The following is a 22,500-nucleotide window of genomic DNA, read 5'->3' on the forward strand; positions in this document are numbered from 1 at the left end:
CACTTTCTTTATTTGAAACATGATAGGATTGTACCAGCTAATGTCTAAGGTCCCTCCTTCAGTTCCACTTTACTTTGATTTCAAGTACTAGCATCTGCCTGGTTGTACTGCTTCTTTGGGACTGTCTGGTCCCTACCCCAGTGTAGCACATTCATCAGTACAGAAGAGGATTTTAGAACTTCTGGTTCTTAACCCATTAATGCTGTATCTTGGAGAGTTAGTTCAAGTGTCCATTTATAAAATGAGGTGAATGGGGATGCCTCGGTGGTTCATTCAGTTGAATGTCCAACTCTTGATTTCAGGTCATGATCCCAGGGCCATGGGATTGAGCCCCCTGTGGGGTTCCACACTGAGCGTGGAGCCTGCTTGAGATATTCATATTCTCTCTCTCTCTCTCTCTCTCTCCCCCTCCCCCCCTCCCTCTCTCCTTCTCCCTCTCTGCCCCACTTCCCTGCTATCTTTCTCTCTCTCCCAAATAAAATAAAATAAGATAAGATAAGATAGGATAGAATAGAATAAGATAGGATAGGATAGGATAGGATAGGATAGGATAGGATAGGATAGGATAGGATAAAATAAATGAGGCTAATGGAAGTCTTTTTCCATCCTAACTTTGAAGTGAGTAATGGTATTTGGTGGAGTTAGGGGCACTGACTGGACTAGACATCAAGGGATTTAGGTTCTGTGCCTTGTGTTTTGTTTCCACTAGTCACTAACCTTTTTGTGCATCGGTGTCTTGAACTATAAATTATTAAAAAGCTATAATTTATTGAATGTACATTAGGTGTCCAATACAGCTGCGAGGCACTTTATGTACTCATTTGTTATCTGCGGCAGGAAAGTGAATACATTTGGGAACTTAGGCCCCGAAAGGCAAGTGATGTTCAAGATCCCACAAGTCAGGAATGGCAGGGCTGAGATTGGAAGCCAATCGTTTGCTCCAAAGCCCATTCTCTTCCTACACCTGTGTTATTCTACCTCATCTGCGGCATGGAAACCTACCATGTACGCTTCTGAAGATCATTCCCAGGAACAGATGAAATGTCAAATGTCACATTGCTTCTGTGTTAGAACTGTGTAATTAAAAGGAACCCGTGAGTAGCCCTAATGTAGTTAAGACTCACTGGGTTCAAATCCCAGCTGTGCTACCTCCTAGCTTTGAACACTGGGTGAGTCACTTAGTCTGTCCATGCATAAGTATTGTCATCTATCAAGTGAGAATGGTAAGAGCACCAATATCATAGGGTATCACGAGGATTATGTGAAGCACCTTGAACAGCTTTTTACATGTAGCGAGCATTCAGTGTAGATTAGCAAAGAGCAGGGCTGCAGGGTTTGTCCTGTTCCTGCCCCTTCTCTTAGTTACTGTGAGGCTGAAATAGAGAGTACCCAAGATGAAACAACTAATTGAAGTCACTGAAAAAATGAAGTTTATAAGATTGTATTGAATACCTGATAAATAATAATGAATTAGGTGATAAATATGGAGTGTAGTGACAACTTTAATCCCAGTCCACGTGTTGGAGGGTGGGCTAGAGGATGGATGAGAGGTAGAGATAGAGTTTGGGATAATGATTTATCCACAAAAGACTTGGAGACAACTCTTTTTCCCTCTGATTACATCTTTTTAGGTTCTGCCAGATGTGTGTATATTGGCTTTTTCTGTAGTTGTCTTGATAAAACCCAAGGCTGGTTTGGAGTGAAATCGAGCAGGCTATATATAGTCTGGGTTGACTCGAAGTTTAGGAAAAAAGGATGTCCTCCATAATCCATCCCAAGTTATTTAAGTGTTAGGATTGGAGGCCTCAGTCCCAGCTAATGGAAAGTGTGACTAGATTTTTTGCTGTTTGCTCCTTTTCTTGAAATACTCCTTTGGGGATTTCAGTAGGTGTGGGACTTGGGCATCCCTAGATACTGTCATGCCATCTGACAACACTTCCATCTCACCAGCGTTCTTAACGTGTTCGCACATACCTGCCAGTCTGAATTTCATAAAGAACAGAAAGAATATTCGACAGAACATAAGTTTAGGCAGCTTTGCAGCAGTCAGTGGCAAGTAGAAATTCAGGGAGACTAGGTTAAATGCCACAGAAGAGAGATTCTCATTTGCGTGACATTGATTCTTTTTTTGTTTTTTTGTGTTTTTTTTTTTTGTCTCTATAGGTTGCTATGGTGACAGACTATGGAGCCTTTATCAAAATCCCAGGCTGTCGGAAGCAAGGTGGGAGTTTATAACTTGAAATTCAGACCTCCCATTCCACTCTCTTCTGTCACACCCACCACATGCTGATTACAGACGCTCATTTTTCAAACATAGTTTTCTTTTTGTCTTTAGTGTAGAGATAGGAATATAGACAAGTGATGACAGTCCATGTTTTCGTAGGTCTTCACTCAGAAGTGCTCTCTGACTTGGTGGAGGGTGGGTATAGCTACTTGGGTTCACTTCCAGAACCAGCTCTTGCCTAAATTTCTCCTGTGACCCTAGGCAAGTCACTTGACCTCTTTGGTCTTACGATTTGGGGTAGGACAAGCTACTTACACTCTGAGGCTAACATTGTGAGTTTTCTAATATATGGCACATGGAATGAGAATAGTGCCATAACCAATACAAATTTGTTGTATCTATCTATCTATGTATCTATCTATATATATATAGAGAGAGAGAGAGAGAGAGGGAGAGAGTATATATATAGATATATATAGTATATATAGTATATATGTTACATAGATAAATATATATAGATACAGTGGTATAGATATATATAGATGTATCTATATATATCTATATATATCATGCTCTACATTTTTAAAGTGATAGGTCTTTGTTGAACATTTTTTGAGACTCCCCTTCACATCTATAATCTTACTCGTTTCTTAAAATAATTGTGTTAAGTAGGAAGGACAAGTTCCACAAACTGGTGGTCTGCTTAGAGTGATTTAGCTAGGTAGTGGCATAGCCGGGTCTGGAACCCGTACCTCCTGCTTCCTAGCCTAGTTGGCTTTCTACCGTATCACAGTGCTAGTACATCCAAAAACTCAACTTGCTGGTTCCTCATGCTATAATAAATTAAGGATTTATCGAAGATTTTAATGTAAAAAATATAACTATAAGGATATTATTAGAAGAAAATATAGAATGATATTTGACCGGGCACCTGGGTGGCTCAGTTGGTTGAGCGTCTGATTTTGCAGTTCGTGGGTTCGGGCCCCACATCCGGCTCTCTGCTATTAGCACGGACCCCGCTTCGGACCCCTTCTCTCTCTGTCCCTCCCCCCACTCTTGTGTGCACCCTCTTTCTCAAAAATAAATAAACATTTATAAAGAAAAGAAAAGCAGAAATTAAAAACAAAGAATGATATTTGACTACATAAAAGTAAAAAACTTTCTCTCAAAAATCATAAGCAAAGTTAAGTTGGGAAAAAGGATTTGTAGCACACATGGCAAAAGACTAATAAAAAAAGGAGTAGGACAAGGGGCCAAGAATATGGAAAGAATTCACAGGAGAAAGAATAGCAACTAATCAATAAATGTCTTAAAAGATGCTCATTCTCAGGGTTGATTTAAAACTAACTTAGGGGCCTCCTGGGTGGCTCAGTTGAGTTGGTTAAGCGTCCAACTCTTGGTTTCAGCTCAGGTCATGATCTCACAGTTCATGATATCCAGCCCTGCATCAGGCTCTGTGCTGACAGCCTGGAGCCTGCCTGGGATTCTCTTTCTTCCTCCCTCTCTGCACCTCCCCTGCTCACAAGCATTCTCTCTTTCGCTCAAAAATAAACATTAAAAACAACAACAACAACAAAAAACTAACTTAAACTGTGGCACATCCATGCAATGGAACACCACTTGGCAGTAAAAAGGAACAAGAATGAAGTATCTGTGATGCAATCTGAATCAGTCTCTAGGAAATCATGTTGAGGGGGAAAAGCTAATCCCAAAAGGTTGCATACCTTATGATTCCTTTTGTGAAACATTCTTTTTTCTTTCCTACAGTGTTATTGAGATGTAATTCACATACCATACATTTCACCCAAATGTACAGTTCAGTGGTTGTTTGAATATTTACAGTTTTGCAGCTACGATCTAATTTGAGAACATTTTCATCATGCCAGAAAGAAACTCTATACCTGTTAGCAGTCACTCCAGATTACGGTCCCACCTGCCCCAGCCTTAGGCAACCACTAGTCTACCTTCTTTCTTTATATGTTTGCCTAGTCTGGACATTTCTTATAAGTGGAGTCAGACAACACGTGGTCTTTTATGATTGGCTTCTTTCACTTCGCATTTTTTCAAGATTCCTCCATTCTGAAGCATCAGTACCTTAGTTGTTTTTATTGCCGTTCCAAAATGTGGGATGTAATTAATAACCAGTTCTTCAGCTATCTGATTGGTTGATTCTCTGATGCCAACTGGGTATCCTACAGTTCAATTCAGTTCTGACACTGACTACCCAGAGGTAGCGGCAAACTCAACAGTATTTAAGGGCTCGATCCCATAAGACTCCTCTCACTTCAGATGCCAGTTACAATTATTGAGTCCCCAGGTTACCCACACTTCTGTCAGACTTGGCTACATATTTGGATGTTCCCACACCACCTCCCCAGTTTCAGTAATTTGCCAGAACAACCCAGAGAACACCAGAAATGTTATACTTACTGTTATAGTTTATAATAAAGGATACAAATGAATAGCCAAAGGAGGAAGTACATAGGGTAAGATCCAGAAGGGGCCCAAGTGCAAGAGCCCCTGTTTCGGTGGAGTTGAGGTGTATCACCCTCAGCACGTGGATGTATTTGCCAACCCAGAAGCTCTCTAGACCTTATTGTTGAGGGTTTTTTGTAGAGGCTCCAATACATAAGCATAATTGATTAAATTATTGGCTTAACTCCATCTCCAGCCCCTCTCTCCTTCCTGGAAGGTAGAGGGTAGGGCTGAAAGTTCCAGCCCTCTCATCACAGGATTGGTTCTGGTGGTTATCAGTCCCCATCTTGAAGCTTTCTAGGGGCCCACTAATAGTCTCCGTATAGCATAAACTTGGGTAATGCTGAAAGGGGTCTACGAATATAACAAGATGCTCCTATCACTCAGGAAATTCCAAGAGCTTATGAGTTCTGTGCCGGGAACCAGAGATAAAGACCAAATGTATATTTCCTATTACGCTATAGTATCAGTTCTCAAAATCCTGGCTGCAATAGTGTACTGTAGTTTTGCAGAATGTTGCCACTGGAGGAAACCGGGTAAAGGGTACCCAGGATTTTTCTATATTCTCTTCTGACTACATGTGAATCTAAAGTTCTCCAAATAATTAAATTAAATTATTTATTAACGTTTATTCATTTTTGAGAGACAGAGCATGAGTGGGGGAGGAGCAGAGAGAGAGAGGGGGAGACACAGAATCTGAAGCAGGCTCCAGGCTCTGGGCTGTCAGCACAGAGCCCCATGCAGGGCTCGAACCCACGGGCCATGAGATTATGACCCGAGCTGAAGTCAGACACTTCTGAGCCACCCAGGCGCCCCTAAAATTTTCCAAATATTTTTTAAAGTGATTGCATTACACTGTATGTTAACTAACTGGAATTTAAATAAAAACTTTTTTTAAAAGTCTCTGTTAATACCCAGTTTTGGAAATGGCTATTTCCAACAATAGTTTTACTCACTGTTGGGAACATAAATTGTTACAGATTTTGGCAACACTTATTAACAGTTTTTTATATACAATTTTTTTTTAATTGTAGGAAGAGAGCGTGAGTGGGGGAGGGGCGGGGGGGAGAGAGAGAGAGAGAGAGAGAGAGAGAGAGAAAGAAAGAGAAAGAGAATCCTAAGCAGGCTCCATGCTGAGTATGGAGCCAGGAGGGTCAGGGGGTGGGGGGCGTCCCAGGATCCTGGGATCATGACCTGAGCCGAAATCAAGAGTCAGATGCTCAGCCAACCGAGCCACCCAGGCACCGCTCCCGCTAACGTTTTTACTGTGCTTGCCCTTTGATCCAGCAGCCCCTTAGGGGATTTAGTTCGCAGTGTAGACTTAGATACCTGATGTACATCTGTGCAGTGGACTATGCAGATGATCAGAAGATTGATACTTTGATGCTGGTGCCTTCTTCATTTTAGCAGAAAGGATCTGTGAAAAGTGTTGATGGCAACTTCCCGGCACCAGTGCCTGACTGGGAGCTGGTTGTAAGAAGCCCTCTGATTTCAGAGACGCCAAGGTGAGGGCAGGGAAATGCCTCTTAGAATTGGTGAAACGGGTGCATCCACTTTCCTGGGATGGTAAGATGTCCAAGCTAAGATGAAAACGCACGCTGCGGCAGAGTTTCCATGGTGTGCCCCGCCCTGCCGAAATTCTACAGCATGTGTCCACGTGCCGATGTCATTTTTGAACTACTGCATAGGTTTAGAAGGAAGCCTGGAAGCAGCGCCACAAACTGTTGACAGCGGTCACCCCCGGAGGGTTCAGTTTGCTAGGGGAGACATGGACACCGAAGAGGGACTTTTACTTTGTGCAATTTCTTAACCCAGAATTTTTCTTAAAAATAAAAAAAGTCCAACTGCTGATCTTTGGATAATAAAGCCGTGCATCTAGCCTTGGAGACTACTGTGCCATGAATGGCATCGTGGAATTAGAAGGGCTCCCCGATAGTTTCCAAGCTAGCAGTCAGCAGGGGATAATAAAGTTGCTCATTTTGTGTTGTCTGGGATTTAACGAGAGGACTCATCCCCATCTTTGTAGGCATGCCCCTCTTTTGGTCTGAAGACAGATCTTGTCAGTGTACTCACCATCACTGCAATACCTACTCACTTGAGCATTTATGTGGCACCCTGGGGACTGTGTAGAGACGAAAGGCCTGACACCTCCCAGCAGTCAGGCTTCAACTCACTTGTGTCCATGCCCTGTCAGGGGATGCCTCTCATTGTCGCTGCCTGCCTACACGTGGATCTGTCAGTCTGACAGCCGGTGGAGACAAGCCTCAGAGGGAGAGCGTGGGGAGCCAAGTAATTAGGCGGGAAGTCTCTAATCCTGGGCTTTTCTGTGGTTTTGCTGCGTAATTCCAGCAGTTGTATTTTAACTTCCCTGCTCTCAAAAGGAGAAAATCATTAAGTCCCACGCCAAAAGGACTGAGCTACAAGATAATTGTGGTCTCCAGATTTTAATGTTCTGATTCAGGAAGGGAGACTCTAACTCGAGTTTTCTCAGCCTTCTGTTCTCAGAATTTTTGTCCCTACTGAGCTGAAAGACCCCTTCCTCGTACTCAGATCTAAACTAGATTTTCCCCTGGCTCACGGTGTTGCCTGCTAGAATGATCTGTGATGATGGAAATGTTCTATATCTGTTTCGATGTGTTTTTCTGACACCAGCTAATTCTCTGGATTCCAACTGCAGGTGTCTTAATTCTGACACTACCTGCTTGGAGTTAGTTTGTCAGATCTCACAAGTTAAAGGGGCTCAGACTCACAAGACTGCCCCTACTTCAGGTGCCAGTCGTAAGTCCTGAGCCACCTGTACTTCTAATTGGTGGGCTGTGAAGCAAGGGTTCCCACGACCCCCTCTTCAAGTTTGATCATTTGCTAGAACAGCTCTCAGGACTCAGGGAAACACTGTTTCTTATGTTCCCAGGTTTTTGTTTTGTTTTTTTTTTTTTTTTTTTTAATTTTTTTAATGTTTATTTATTTTTGAGACAGAGAGAGACAGAGCATGAATGGGGGAGGGGCAGAGAGAGAGGGAGACACAGAATCGGAAGCAGGCTCCAGGCTCTGAGCCATCAGCCCAGAGCCCGATGTGGGGCTCGAACTCACGAACCGTGAGATCGTGACCTGAGCTGAAGTCGGACGCTCAACCGACTGAGCCACCCAGGCGCCCCTCCCAGGTTTTATTATAAAGGATACAGTCAGGCCCGGCCAAGGTATGGGGGTGGTGGGGGGGCGGGGGTACTCCAAGCTTCTCTGACACAACACCCTCCCAACAAGCTGATATGTTCACTAACCTGGAAGCTCTCTGAGTCTTGTTTTAAGAGTTTTATTGGGCCTCTTCAGCCCCTCTCCCTCTTTCCTGGAGACGAGTGGTCCCAACCCTCTCTCATCATTTAACCTTCTGGAGACTTGCCCCGTTCAGAGCCATCTAGAGCCCTACCCTAAATCACCTCCTTAGCAAAACTCTTCTGTGATCAGAAGGGGCTTATGAATAACAAAAGACTGTCGTATCACTGGAGAAATTCCAAGAGTTATAGGAGTTCTGGGAGGAATCAGGGACATACACCAAATAAATTTTGGTATTCTAGCACATCTGTGCTGGCCAGTAATGTAGCCACTAACTTTTAACTTTGTTTATTTAAAATAATGTTTTAATGTTTATTTTTAAGAGAGAGAGAGACAGTGCGAGCCGGGGGGTGGGGGGGCGGGGTGCAGAGAGAGAGAGGGAGACAGAATCCGAAGTAGGCTCCAGGCTCTGAGCTGTCAGCACAAGAGCCCAACCTGGGGCTCAAACTTCATGAACTGCGGCATCATGACCTGAGCCAAAGTCAGACCCCTAACTGACTGAGCCACCCAGGTACCCTAACCTTGTTTATTTTAATTAATTTAAATTTAAACTTAAAACAGCAACATGATGGGACACCTGGGTGGCTCAGTCAGTTAAGCATTTGACTTCCGCTCAGGTCATGATCTAGAGGTGCATGAGTTCGAGCCCTGCTTCAGGCTCCACGCTGACTGTGCACAGCCTGCTTGGGATTCTTTCTCTCCCATGCCTCCCCCATTGTTCATACGTGTCCGCGCTCTCTCTCTCTCTCAAAATAAGAAATTTTAAAAGGAAAGTGAAATGGAATAAATACTTAAAAAAAAACCAGCAACATGGCTAGCGACTATCATAGTGTCAGTGCAGCTTTTTATGACGTTCTTTTTTTTTCTACTATCCTTTGCCCCACTAGCACATGAGATTTGGGGATCAGATTGTTCAACATTTTTTCCTAATGTTTATTTATTTTTAAAGGGGAGGGGAGGGACAGAGAGAGAATCCCAAGCAGGCTCAGCCTTGTCAGCATGGAGCCTGACCTGGGGCTCGATCTCCTGAACTGCGAGATCATGACCTGAGCTGAAATCAAGAGTCGGATGCTTAACCGACTGAGCCACCCACGCGCCCCCAGCGTTATACTTTTTTTTTGTTTGTTTTTAAGTTTATTTATTGTGTGTGGGAGAGAGGGAGAGAGAATACCAAGCAGGCCCTACACTGTCAGCATGGAGCCCAGCACAGAGCTAAACTCACAAACTGGGAGATCGTAACCTGAGCCAAAACCAGGAGTTGGACACTTAACCAGCTGAGCCACCCAGGTGCTTGCCAGTGTTACACTTTAAAATGTCCTGCTTATGGTAGAAGCTCAAATATTTTTCGCAATGAAATCAGTGTGGCGAATAATTATTGACTTCATTACCTGGCCACTATGTTAGATGTGAACACAGAGATAAGAGATAAGAAAACATAGTCCCTCCTGCCCTACTGTTGGTAGTCTAGAGATACAAACAAATTACAGTGTAGCGCAATGATATAAGTGAGGTTGTGGTTATCCACTGGGCTGTGAGATATCCACCTGAGGAATAGTGGCTGTTCAATACATTTTATTAAATGAATACATTAATTCTAGTTCCAGCCCCACCATTTACTGGCTTTTGACTTCAAGTTGCTTTGGACTTGAGCCTTAGTTTCCTTATCTGTGAAATGGGAATGATGTGCCTGTTTTAGAGTTTCTTATCTGTCAGGATCATGTCTTGTCCTTGAATCCACAGTTGCCTGTAATATTGTGGATGTTTTGTAACTATTTGAATGAATTCATGATCCCAACAAGATAAAGGATATGAAAGCACTTTAATTTATGGGCTTACATTATAATCATAAACCATTGATTGGAGATAAGTTATTTGAAAATTCTAGAAAGGGAATTCATATCCCCCAAAGATAAAGGAGACCTTTTATTTTGACAGATTTTGGCTGCAGCTGTTTTCTAATGGTTTGTACTTTTCACCTCTTTCCTTTATTGCCAGTGGAAGTTGTGAAGGAAATTAAGGTTGAACAATGCATTTGGGAGAATATTTTCAAGGGAACAATAATAGGCTTACTCCTTTTTTTTTTTTTTTTTAATATGGTGATTGAGATGCTAGCTCTTTCCAAGTTGTCAGAATTTTTTTTCCCTTCTTTTACCAGCATCTACTCAGATGGGATTCATTCCGTTCAAGTGTCATGTTGGGTTTACTGAACATGATGATGGACTTGATATGCCCTTTGGGCATTTATGGCTTCATGTCAGAAATCCAGGCACAGACTACTTCCGAACAACTCCCTTCCACGTAGACTGACAAGCAGAGCATACTTGTTTCTATTCATTTCGAAGCATATGCTAAAGCAGAATTAGATGCGTTTCGACTACTTGTAGATGAGACCATCTTTCTTTCTTTTTTTTTAATTGAAAAGATAGCACAGATTATTAATAATAAATGGAGAAATATCAGTATGCTATAGAAGATCTGACAGACTCATAGTTCTTTTATTTTTTAAGCTTATTTATTCATTTTGAAATGAGACAGAGAGAGAAAGAGCACGCGTGCGTGTGCGGGTGAGAGCAGGAGAGGAGCAGAGAGAGGGAGAATCCCCAGCAGGCTCCATGCTCATCGCGGAGCCAGACACGGGGCTCATGACCCGTGAGATCCCATGACCGTGAGATCATGACCTGAGCCAAAATCAAGAGTCGGCTGCTTAACCCACTGAGCTACTACCCAGGTGCCCCACAGATTCATATTTGAATTGCAGTTCTTTCTTTATCAGCTTTGTGACCTTGGCCAATATACTTCTACAGTATCTTCTCATGTGAACCTATGTCACAGGGTTGATCTAAGGAGGAAATGAACAAGTGAATATACTGTATATAGTGAGGTCTCCAGCACAGGGTGAGGGGACCTCAAGTGTGTTATTTGGTGCCCTCTACTATATCACTTAATCCAGCTGTTGGTGGCTTATGTGGTTAGCAGTGAAACACCTCCCAAGAATGTAGACTGGCTTCTGAGAATGAAACCTAGTGATGGATTCCCCCACACAGGATGGGATTAGCCATGGATAGAAATATACCAGGCAATTGGCTATAAATCTGTGACCAGAGAGATGAGAGCACTCAAGACTTTGACAAGATAATTTGGGTGTGATTCCAGGGAAAAAGGATTGGAATGAAATTATAACTCAGGAGACTGAAATCTAATTGACTATCATTCTAGGTAGGGGGAGATTATATGAGTAGGTGGGGGTTGTCAGCCTGGAACATAGTAAAAGAAAGTCCGAGACTCTGAAGATAGCAGTGTTTGTCTTACCTTATTTAGGGCAGAAATGAATCTGATGCCAGGAACTGGAGAGAGATGGATTCTTTTATGAGGAAGTGATAAGTCCATTAAACTTTTGTGGACTGTAAACCTATCTTAAAACATCTCCTTTTTGTTCTGATTCTGTGTTGAAGCAGTTTCTAATCACTTATCTATGTTTTTAGGTATTTGATACTGGAGCAGTGGTGGGTAGTTTATGAGATGAGAACTAGGAATAAACAAAGTATGTCCTCTGTTGTAAATTGATAAACTGGTGAATTGTGTCTATCCCTGTACCAATCACTAAGTTGACAATCTGGTTAATATATTTTAGCATAGCTTTTTATATTCCTCTTTAGTCTGAGTCTATATGAGACATAGTTTTATTTTGGTCATAGTACACATATCATTTTTCATTTTGCTTTTAAGATATTTATGATTAAAAATATTGCACGCTGGGGTGCCTGGTTAGCTCAGTTGGTTCAGCGTCGGACTTGGGCTTGGGTCGTGATCCCATGGTTCGTGAGTTGAAGCCTCACATGAGGCTCCACGCTGACGGTGCAGAGCCTGCTTGAGATTCTCTCTCTCTCTCTCTCTCTCTCTCTCTCTCTCTCTCTCTCTGTCTCTCTCAAAATAAACTTATACTGCATGCTTACTATAGAAAATTAAGGGGGATTTTTTTTAAAGTTTATTTATTTTTATTTTTTAATGTTTATTTGTTTTTGAGAGAGAGAGTGCAAGTGGAGGAGGGGCAGAGAGAGGGGGACAGAGGATCTGAAGCAGGTTCTGTGCTGACAGCAGAGAGCCTGATGTGGGGCTCGAGCTCACAAACGGTGAGATCATGACCTGAGCCAAAGTCATATGCTTAACTGACTGAGCCACCCAGGGGCCTTAAGTTTATTTAGTTAGTTTATTTTATTTATTTATTTTGAGAGAGAGAGAGAGCACGTGCATGTGGGTGGAGGAGGGGCAGAGAAAGAGAGAGAATCACAAGCAGGCCCTGCACCATCACTGTCACCTATCAGCACAGAGCCCGATGCAGGGCTCAGACTCATGGACCGTGAGATCAGGAGCTGAGCTGAAATCAAGAATTGGGTGCTCAACCAGCTGAGCCACCTAGGCGCCCCAAGGGGGAAAACTTTAAAGGAATTATATGATACCATTACCACACAGAGACAGGTGCTATTAACATTTTGGTGTATTTCTTTATTAGTCACACGTACATAAAATTTGACATACTGAGATTAAGATTATAGTGTCTATATATACATTGTAGCTTTTTACACTTAGTGAACCTTAAACATTTCTCCATTGTTTAACATACTTTTGTAAACGTTTAAATGACATTATTCTGTCATTCAGATGTACCACATAATTGTTTTAAGTTGTTTTCAATTTTTCACTACTAATACTTTGAGAAATACCTTATTGAACCAGGAGAGATGCCTGGACCAAAAAATATCCTACTTTGGGATCAGAGGGGAGGACAAATGGTTAGTGCCATTATTTCCTTGTTTGTGGTACAGACCTTCTGTTTTAGGAAAGGGAAAAAAAAAATCTCAAGTATTATTAGGTTCAACATTAATTTCCTTCATAACTTTCATTAACAGAGGAAAGAAGTAAATTTTAACATGAGAGGACAGTTGCAGTCAAAAAATGTCAAAGGGAAAGCTTTCCCTTTCCTTCAGATCATCTGGATTTCCCCTCTAGACTTCCCAGTTAGGCAGCTCTGCCCATTACACCATCATGGGGGAAAAAAACACAGCTTCACAAATTTTATCCAATTTGGAGGTTACGTGATGTGTCTAAAATTAAAAACATAAGAACATATAAGATGTATATAACACATTTTGGAGGCCCCAGAGTTCTTCATAGGCTATCAACCTCCAGAATGAGCCGACATAGGTAGGTGAGACCCAGTGACGGTGGTCAGAGCAAGCAGGGACTTCCAGTAGGAGCTCTAAGCAGAGGCCAGGTGCTTCTAATTACAGGCGTGTGCCTGCCGTGCCGATGACTTTGTGGGCACACACGTGCAAGACAGCTTGAGAGAGAGAATACAGGCTAATAATTCCCCCAGGAAACTTAAGGAAGGGCAGTCATTTTAGACGTAACTCTTTGACTTACCGGTTTTTTCTCTAGGTTACATTCCTGATTTATGTTCATTCAAAATAATTGTATATTGTATCTATTTCCCCCAGAATAGAGACAATTTTCTTTATTGAAACACTTGAAAATAAAGAAAAAAATGAACATGTAATCTTGTACACTAGTATAATCGTTGTTACAGCATTTTGGATCACTCTGACTTTTAAAATCTTTTTGAAGCATTTGTAGTCATACTGTATACAATTTTGTGTTGTATTTTGTTATTTACATGGGAAAATGCTGGTTGTTTTCAGTGCTTGACACAGAGTCGGCAATCAGATGTTTGCTTACTAAAGAATGAATTATGGATATATTTTTACATCATCTTTTGAGCAACATTTTTAATGGACCATTCAATGGCTGTACCACAGTTGACTTAACCATTGCTCTGTTGTTGAATATTAGGTTGTTTCTAATTTTTTTGTCTTAGAAATACATGAGTATTTTTATGTATGTCACTTTTCCTGATGCATATCACTTTTTCTGTGTATATGATTACTTCCTTTGGACAGATTCCCAGAAGTGATTATGGGTCAAATTAATTTAGTCAGAACTCTTGGTTGCAAGGGACAGAAACAGTTGAGAAATGTTTTGACTCTTCCCATTGGGATGTGCAGGATAAATCTGGCTTCCCTAGGGCTCTATCAGGTGCTGAGATTACACCCTGAGGGCTTGGTCTCTTACCTTTGGTCACATCTTGCCACCTGGTGGTTAATATGGGCATTGGTAAATTTTTGTAGTTCGTAATCCCAACATCTTGAAAAGGATGAATTGATTTAGCTAATGTCTCATGTCTATCCCTGAGCCAATCAATTACTGTGGCTAGCTGGGTGAGGCATCTTGATTGACTAAGCTTGTGTCATGTGTCCATAGTTGGGTGTTGTGTCAGCTTCGACCAAATCACATGAACTGACCAGATTTATTTTAGAAAGCAGGGAAGGTGATGTTGATTAATGCTTTAATAACTTTTTCCATAAAAATCTGAGGTTGATCTCAGAGGCATGAGTTCCAGCCCCACATTGGGTGTAGAGATTATAAATAAATAAAAACTTTTTAAAAATCTGAAATTGTCTAACAGAAAAAAAAAAAAGAAAATAGGGAAGGTGGTTCTCCCAGGAAAGGAGTTTGGACAGACAGGAAAAGGATAACTATTACAAATATTTTATTAAATTATTTAATGACTATTGTTTAACTTTTAATTTTTTTTTAATGTTTATTTTTGAGAGAGAGTACGTGCGCACTCGCGTATGAGTGGGGAGAGGGGCAGAGAGAGAGGGAGACAGAGGATCTGAAGCAGGCTCTGCATTAACAGCAGAGAGCCCGATGTAGGGCTTGAACTCACAAACCGTGAGATCAGGACCTGAGCCAAAGTTGGACGCTTAACCACCTGAGCCATCCAGGTGCCCCTAACTTTTAACAAATTTTATTAAATATTTTTACCACTCTTGATAGTGATTGCTAAATGATTTCTAAAATTTTATACTAGCCCTAGCAATATTTCTTACTTGACTATGCTCTCACCAGTGGGTATTGTTATTTTCTAAATATTTTGCTAATTTAATAGGTTAAAAATAGCACCTTGTTTAGATTTTCTTTTTTCACTTATTTCTCATAATTATTTTCCATAATTGTAAATTAAATGGCTGCTTACTTTTCCATTTGGTTGATTTACCACGGTTTACCAAGCTAATCATTTAGGTTGCCTTATAGGTTTTTAAAAACTTTTCTAGATAATAATACTGCAGGTATTTTTCCATACCCATAGGTCTTTTGCCTTTATTGGGTTTTTTCTTTTGGAAAAATTCTAATGATGATATTCGTGCATCAAAGGTAAAAACATCTTGATGCCCTTGCTTTCAGAGACTTTCATTGACTTGTGTTTTTACTAGTGTAAGTGTGGTTATTGTATCACATGTTTGCTAACATTGAGCATTATTTTTTTAATTTATTTTTTAAAATGTATATTTTTGAGAGAGAAAGAGAGTGTGTGTGTGTGTGCGTGTGTGCATGCAAGTCGGGGAGTGTGTGTGTGTGTGTGTGTGTGTGCATGCAAGTCGGAGAGGGGCAGAGAGAGAGAGGACAGAAGATCCAAAGCGGGCTCTGTGCTGACAGCAGACAGCTCAATGTGGGACTCAAACTCCAAAACCTCGAGATCATGACCTGAGCTGAGGTTGGACGCTTAACCGACTGAGCCACTCAAGCGCCCCTGAGCATTATTTTTAAAGAATATTTGTTGATTAGCTACAAAACATGATCCCACATCGTCTTAATTTAAAGTTTTAAATTAACAGACATTTTGCAATGAATTCTCCACTCCCATTTTCTCCTTACCTTGTTAGAGTATAAATACCAGATATACCCTGTGCTTTACTTCATTTCCTCTCGTGCCCAGGTTTGGTCCATCGAACTCACATGTCCTCCTGTCGCGTGGATAAGCCTTCTGAGATAGTAGATGTCGGGGACAAAGTGTGGGTGAAGCTTATTGGCCGAGAGGTAAGGTTCTGTGCAACTTTCATGTGGTGAGAAGGAATGAAGAAAAACTAGGGGCAAGATGGTGAATGTGTATATGTTATTAACTGTGGCTGATGATCTTATTTTTGAATCCTGCCGCTGAATTCTGTCCTGAATTGAAACCTTCTGGCCCGCTGTCCTGTAAACTCAGAAGGAACGTGGTATAACCTGTAATAAGAGTGGTGCAATAAGTACACGTTTATAAGACTTTCCTCCCTGAAGTTTATCCAAATGGCCAGTGGCAAGAAAAAAAAAAGCAGAAGAAAAAAGAACCAAAGAAAGAGAAGGCAGCTTAATTGCTGGGACGAGTCTTTATCAAACTTCAGAGAACAGCTGCCAGGTACACTTCAGTTTGGACCCAAACAAGGGCAGACACAGAGTTGACCATTATTGATCCTAATACCTGGCACCAGGCAGTGTGAGGGAAGTGAGAAAAGTCTGAAGGACCCTGTTAACAGCAACTCCCTTGAGGGCATGTGGGCTGCGGGTGTGGGCAGCCTACAGGAGAAATGTGATCAGACGCTGAGACCCCCACCGGAGAACGGCGGGGCAGATAGGGCTGAAAGAGACGCCATTCAATAATGTTTGAGTGCTTTCATGTACTAGTCTGAGGGATATAAGAGCGAAACAGACCTAGGTGACATCAGCTGTTATGGAGCTTATACAGAATGTAACCGGAAGACACAAACATTAAAATGAGCAAGCATATGTATAAAATAATTGTAAGTTAGGGGTGCCCGGGTGGCTTAGGATCTGAGCCCTCTTCAGATCCTCTGTTCCACTGCCGCCCCTCCCCTGCTTGCATGTGTGTGCTCTCTCTCTCTGTCTCTCAAATAAATATAAACATTTGTTTTAAAATTGGAAGTTCTAATAAGTGCTGTAATGGGCTCAGGCAGCGTCAGAGGTAGATTTAGTGGTCAGGCACAGGCTCTCTGAGGAAATGACACATGAGCTGAGACCTAAAGAAAAAGGCAGTGGCCACATGAGAAGCTGGGATAAGCATGTTCTAGGCCAGGAGAGCAGCTGATGCAAAGACCCTGAAATGGAGAAGGGCTGCAAGGGTTGGAGGGAGCAAAAGAAGACCAATATGGCTAACAATCACCTTCCTGTTTAAAAATGCTCTAAAAATCAATAAATAAAAATTTTTAAACAAGAAAGAAACAAAGAAACAAAGAAAGAAACAAAGAAAGAAAGGAAGAAAAGAAAGATGCTCTAGACCAAGTCCAAAGGAGGATCTAGTCTAGTCTGGAATGTTTCAGAAACCCATTCTGCGCTCATGGATCTCTGAACTAATCATTATGCTGAACCTGAAAAATGGCTTTTATTTTTCTGCCTGGCTACCTCCACAGGCCTTGAATTTCTGAGCAGCCATTTCTGTCTTTCCTCCCCAGAGGAACAAAAATAAGGTAAAAACTATTTCCTACAGTTATTCTGCCACAAGATCTATTTATTCTCATTAGTACTCCCAGTGTTCCTAGTACAGGACCTCAACCATTAGAGGAGCTCAGTGTTTATTATGATGATAAAAGCTTTGATTCTTAGTTAGATAATTGTAGATCAGCAGTCTAAATGATGTACTCTTAACTTTTGGTGACTTTGCTTTTTGTCTTTTACAGATGAAAAATGATAGGATAAAAGTATCCCTCTCCATGAAAGTCGTCAACCAAGGGACTGGGAAAGACCTTGACCCCAACAACGTTATCATTGAGTAGGTAAAAGGTTTGGAAAGGCTAAAATCCTTCTACTTCTCAAACTAAAGAATGCTGTAGTGAATCAGACTGACCTGGGAACTCTACCATACATAGTCTCTGATATTGAGGAGTTAAGTAGCCTTGGTGATATTTGGATTTAGAGGTCTAAAGTGTAGGTCACACTGTGCTGTGTAGAGTTCTAGGATGGAATGCTAACATGCCAAGCTCCTAGCACAGAAGTGCTCCATCAGTGGTTTTGTTTCCTTCCCCTTATTCTTTCTGCATTAGCCCTTTAACCAGTCAGCCAACAAGCATTCATGAAGCACCTGTTCCTTGTCTCCTAGCACTGGGGCTCAAAGAAGACAGAGACCATGTGGGAGGGTAGGGTAATCTAAAAGCAACACATCTTGGGATAACTGTGTTCTGAACACCACATCTTAGTTTTTTTGGCTCTTCGGACCTTTCATTTAGAAATGGAAGATTTGCTATCCATGTAGGCTAATGTCTGGTGATACAAGGGAATTTGCTATCTGTCTCAAAGTCTTTTCTGAATATATGCCAGTGGGATTTCTGATTAGAGGTTCCTAGTTCCCTAAGGTTCCCTGAAGGGTTTATGAACTGTTTCCAGCATTTCAGAAAGCCAGCCAAATCATGCATTTACCTTCAGGTTAACCATACGTTAGAGCACCTGGGTGGTTCAGTTGGTTGAATGTCTGACTCTTGATTTTGGCTCAGGTCCTGATCCTAGGGTTGTGGGATCGAGCCCTGCATCAGGCTCTGTGCTGATCTTGGCGCCTACTTGGGATTCTCTCTCTCTCTTCCTCTGCCCCTCTACCTCACTTGCACACACGCTCTCTCTAAAGAAAAAAAACAAACAAACATTATTTTATTGCTTTTGATATTGTTAAAATAGCAAATTGTTTATCTCAGGCTAATCGGGTGCTCTCAGTGGAATTATGTTATTGATTAATTTAAAAAATAAAAAAATAAATGTTTGTGTGGGATCTTGGTGGGGAAAAGTTTGGAAACCTGTGTTTATAGTTCTAAGCAAAATCAGTTTGATGTTTATTTTGGAGGGAGAGACACACACAGAGCACGAGTGGGGGAGGGGCAGAAAGAGAGGGAGACACAGAATCTGAAGCAGGCTCCACGCTCTAAGCTGTCCGCACAGAGCCCCATGTGGGGCTTGAACTCACGAACTATGAGATCATGACCTGAGCTGAAGTCAGATGCTTAACCAACTGAGCCACCCACCCACACGTCCCATAAGCAAAATCAGTTTGGATACATAAGAATTTTACCTAAAAGGGAAGGAATTGATTTTTATTGGATACATACTATGTGCCGGGCATTATGCAAGGCAGTTTCCATACATTTGTGTATCTGATTCTCATAATAACCTCCAAATGGGTATTATCTTCATTTTACTTTTTATTCCTAGTTGGGGCGGGGGGGAGGTTGTTTTTTTTTTGAAGATTTTATTTTTAAGCAATCTCCACACCTATTGTGGGGCTTGAACTTACAACCCTGAGATCAAGAGTCACATGCTCCATTGACTGAGCCAGCCTGGTGCCCCTGGATTCCTAACTTTGAACTTAATGCTTGGTGATAAATAATTTGCCTGTGGTTAGTAGCAAATTATAGTGGGTCAAGGACCTGAGTCTAGGTTTCCTTGACATTAAGGCTAATGCTTGTTTTTGACACATGATGCTTCTAGCTGTTGCATGTGACTTAAGAGTTTTTCCATATTTCTATCGTTTTGTCTCCAAATATTGACATTTGTAAGTCTGATTATTGACAGAATACTTTTCGGTTACAGTAGAAATGTTTTATAACTCAGAGCTCAGTAAGGTTATTTTAAGTTTGGCATTTACTTGGTTTTGGGGGTGTCCATGTTTCTGTGTGTAGGCTATTTCTAGTAATAACCAAGTGGCTGAACAGTAACTTGTAAACTATTTCTAGAGTTGCATCCAGGAAAGAAGCATGGTATAGTGGAATGATAAGAGGTTTTAGAGTTCTACGTAAAGCAGAAAGAGTCCTAGTTCTGCTACAAGCTGATGTATGGCCTTGAACAGACCACCTTGAGTCTCTGAACCTCAGCTTCTTCACTATCAGTTGGAGAGAATGATACCTACATCTCAGAAATGATGGAATGATCTCGATACAGTCTTGTTTGTTGTAAAGAGCCAGATTAGCATCTAGTTTACAGTAGAAACTTAACGGATGGTGGCTACTTGTAGTTATTGGGGTTTTTTTAAATTTTTTTTTAATGTTTATTTATTTTTGAGAAAGAGAGAGAGATAGAGTGTGAGCAGAGTAAGGGCAGAGAGAGAGGGAGACAGAATCCGAAGCAGGCTCCAGGCTCTGCACCGTCAGCACAGAACCTGATGTGGGGCTCGAACTCATGAAAGAGATCATGACCTGAGCCAAAGTCAGATGCTCAACGGACTGAGCCACCCAGGCACCCCTCTTTAATCTTGTTTAATCTTTATTTTTGAGACAGAGACAGAGTGAGAGCAGGGAAAGGACAGAGAGAGAGGGAGACACAGAATCTAAAGTAGGCTCCAGGCTCTGAGCTGACAGCACAGAGCCCAATGCAGGGCTCGAACTCACAAGCCATGAGATCATGACCTGAGCTGACGTCCGCCACTCAAGTGCCTGAGCCACCCAGGCACCCCATTGTAGTTATTGTTTTCAAAGATCTCATTTTTCTCTGTGGTTAGCACACCTTTTCTTTTGAAAGAATATGTAAGACCCAGGAGAACAGGGGTTGCACCTCTTTCTTATCTCCCATCGTGCCTGATGCGTATCGCTCATTTAGCTGGGGCTTTCTTTTACTCATTTATTCAACAATTATCTTAGAGGTTCGTGTTCTACATTAGGTGCAGTGGCAATACCAAGGTTTCTGCCTAAGGGCCTTAGGGCCTAGTGTAATGATATCATTATGCAAATAACTTTAATAGAAGGCAAGTGGGATAAATGCCAAAAGAATGGATTAAAGGAAGAATTCTAGGAATTAGCTCAAAGAGGACAAGTTAGTTTCAGTCCCTGATGGTTAGAAGAGAGGTTGCATTTGAGCTAGGTCTAGAAGAATGGATACAATTTTGTCAGGCAGCAGGGAAGGGAGTGCTATTCCATATAGAAGAAAGGGGTTAAGGAAAGGCATGAGACAGGAAAACACAGGGCACATTTAGGAGTCTTGTTTAAGAAAAGAGGGGGGTCCAGCCACTCTGGAAGCAGTATGGAGGTTCCTCAAAAAATTAAAAATAGAACTACCCTACGACCCAGCAATTGCACTACTAGGCATTTATCCATGGGATACAGGTGTGCTGTTTCGAAGGGACACGTGCACCCCGATGTTTATAGCAGCACTATCGACAATGGCCAAAGTATGGAAAGAGTCCAAATGTGCATCGATGGATATATGTGGATATATATGGATATATGTGATACACACACACACACACACACACACACACACACACAGACACACAAAATGGAGTATTACTCAGCAATCAAAAAGAATGAAATCTTGCCATTTGCAACTACATGGATGGAACTAGAGTGTATTATGCTAAGCGAAATTAGTCAGAGAAAGACAAATGTCATATGACTTTACTCATATGAGGACTTTAAGACACAGAACAGATGAACATAAGGGAAGGGAAGCAAAAATAATATAGAAGCGGAGGGGGACAAAGAGACTCTCAAATATGGAGAACAAACAGAGGGTTACTGGAGGGATTGTGGGAGGGGGGATGGGCTAAATGGGTGAGAGGCACTAAGGAATCTACTCCTGAAATCATTGTTGCACTATATGCTAACTAATTTGGATGTAAATTAAAAAAAAAGAGGGGGGTGTGGTCAAGGTCTAGAATGTAGGGCTTGAAAGGTATGTTGGGGTCAGATTGTAGAGAGCTTTGACTTGACTATCAGCCAAAGAGTAGTATTAATTTTCTTAAAGCCTTTGAGGAGGAGTAGAGGCACCTGATCAGATTAATCTCCCCTCATGTCCCATTCTCTGACCTTGCCTTCTTATGCTCAGTATCCTCATGCTGTCTGCAGCCACCCAGTCTGTCAGCTGCCTTTTGTTTTTCATCAATATATGTCTTACATTTCGTCCCTTCAGTCCCAGAGTGTTAAAGTGAATCTGTAAATGGAAAGGGTGAAAGACAGTTTCCAGGTAGGTTTAGCCAGTATAGCATAGTCTTTTAGAGGAGTATTTATGGGGGACAGCTGGGTGGGTCAGTCTGTTAAGCATCTGACTCTTGATTTTGGCTCAGGTCGTGATCACACGGTTTGTGAGTTTGAGCTCCGCGTGGGGCTCCGTGCTGACTGTGCAGAACCTACTTAAGATTCTCTCTCTCTCTCTCTCTCTCTCTCTCTCTCTCTCTCTCTCCCTCTCTCCCTCTCTCCCTCTCTCCCCCCCCCTCCCTCCCTCCCTCCCTCTCTCCCTCCCTCCCTCTCTGCCCCTCCGCTCATGCTTTCTCTCTCTCTCAAAATAAATAAATAAACTTAAAAAAAAAAAAAAGAGTATTTATGGTTCACCACTGTAGTTACCCGTGTGTACGTCTCCCTCTGCTGCTAGTCTGTTAGCTCCTTGAGGAGAAGGACCATGTTCTGTCATTTTAACGTACTTACTCATATCCCTAGTACTCGCACCGATGCCTACCACTTAATAGTTGAACTGAAAAAAAGAAAGTTTAATTCAACTATGTGCACTGGATGGATTGGAGGAGGAAACTTGGAGGCAGGGAGACCCGTGAGGGGATTATTGCTATTTAGATGTGATGTAGTTAGAAGCCTAAAGCAGCGCGATGACAGTGA

General features: G+C 41.8%; 1 protein-coding gene across 3 annotated transcripts in view; it reads left to right on the plus strand.

Annotated features, from left to right (window-relative positions):
- Positions 1-22,500, plus strand: part of ZCCHC17 (zinc finger CCHC-type containing 17) — a 60,852-nt gene that overhangs the window by 14,302 nt on the left and 24,050 nt on the right. For 2 of the 3 annotated variants that reach the window (XM_042950309.1, XM_042950310.1), the window contains exons 3-5: positions 2,164-2,221; positions 15,864-15,964; positions 17,599-17,690. In XM_042950309.1, coding sequence (XP_042806243.1) covers positions 2,164-2,221; positions 15,864-15,964; positions 17,599-17,690 — 251 coding nt within the window. The remainder of the gene's footprint in view (positions 1-2,163; positions 2,222-15,863; positions 15,965-17,598; positions 17,691-22,500) is intronic. The other variant, XM_042950311.1, reaches the window with a different exon arrangement.

Source organism: Panthera leo, chromosome C1 (genome assembly GCF_018350215.1).
Source record: "Panthera leo isolate Ple1 chromosome C1, P.leo_Ple1_pat1.1, whole genome shotgun sequence".
NCBI classification, from domain to species: Eukaryota; Metazoa; Chordata; class Mammalia; order Carnivora; family Felidae; genus Panthera; species Panthera leo.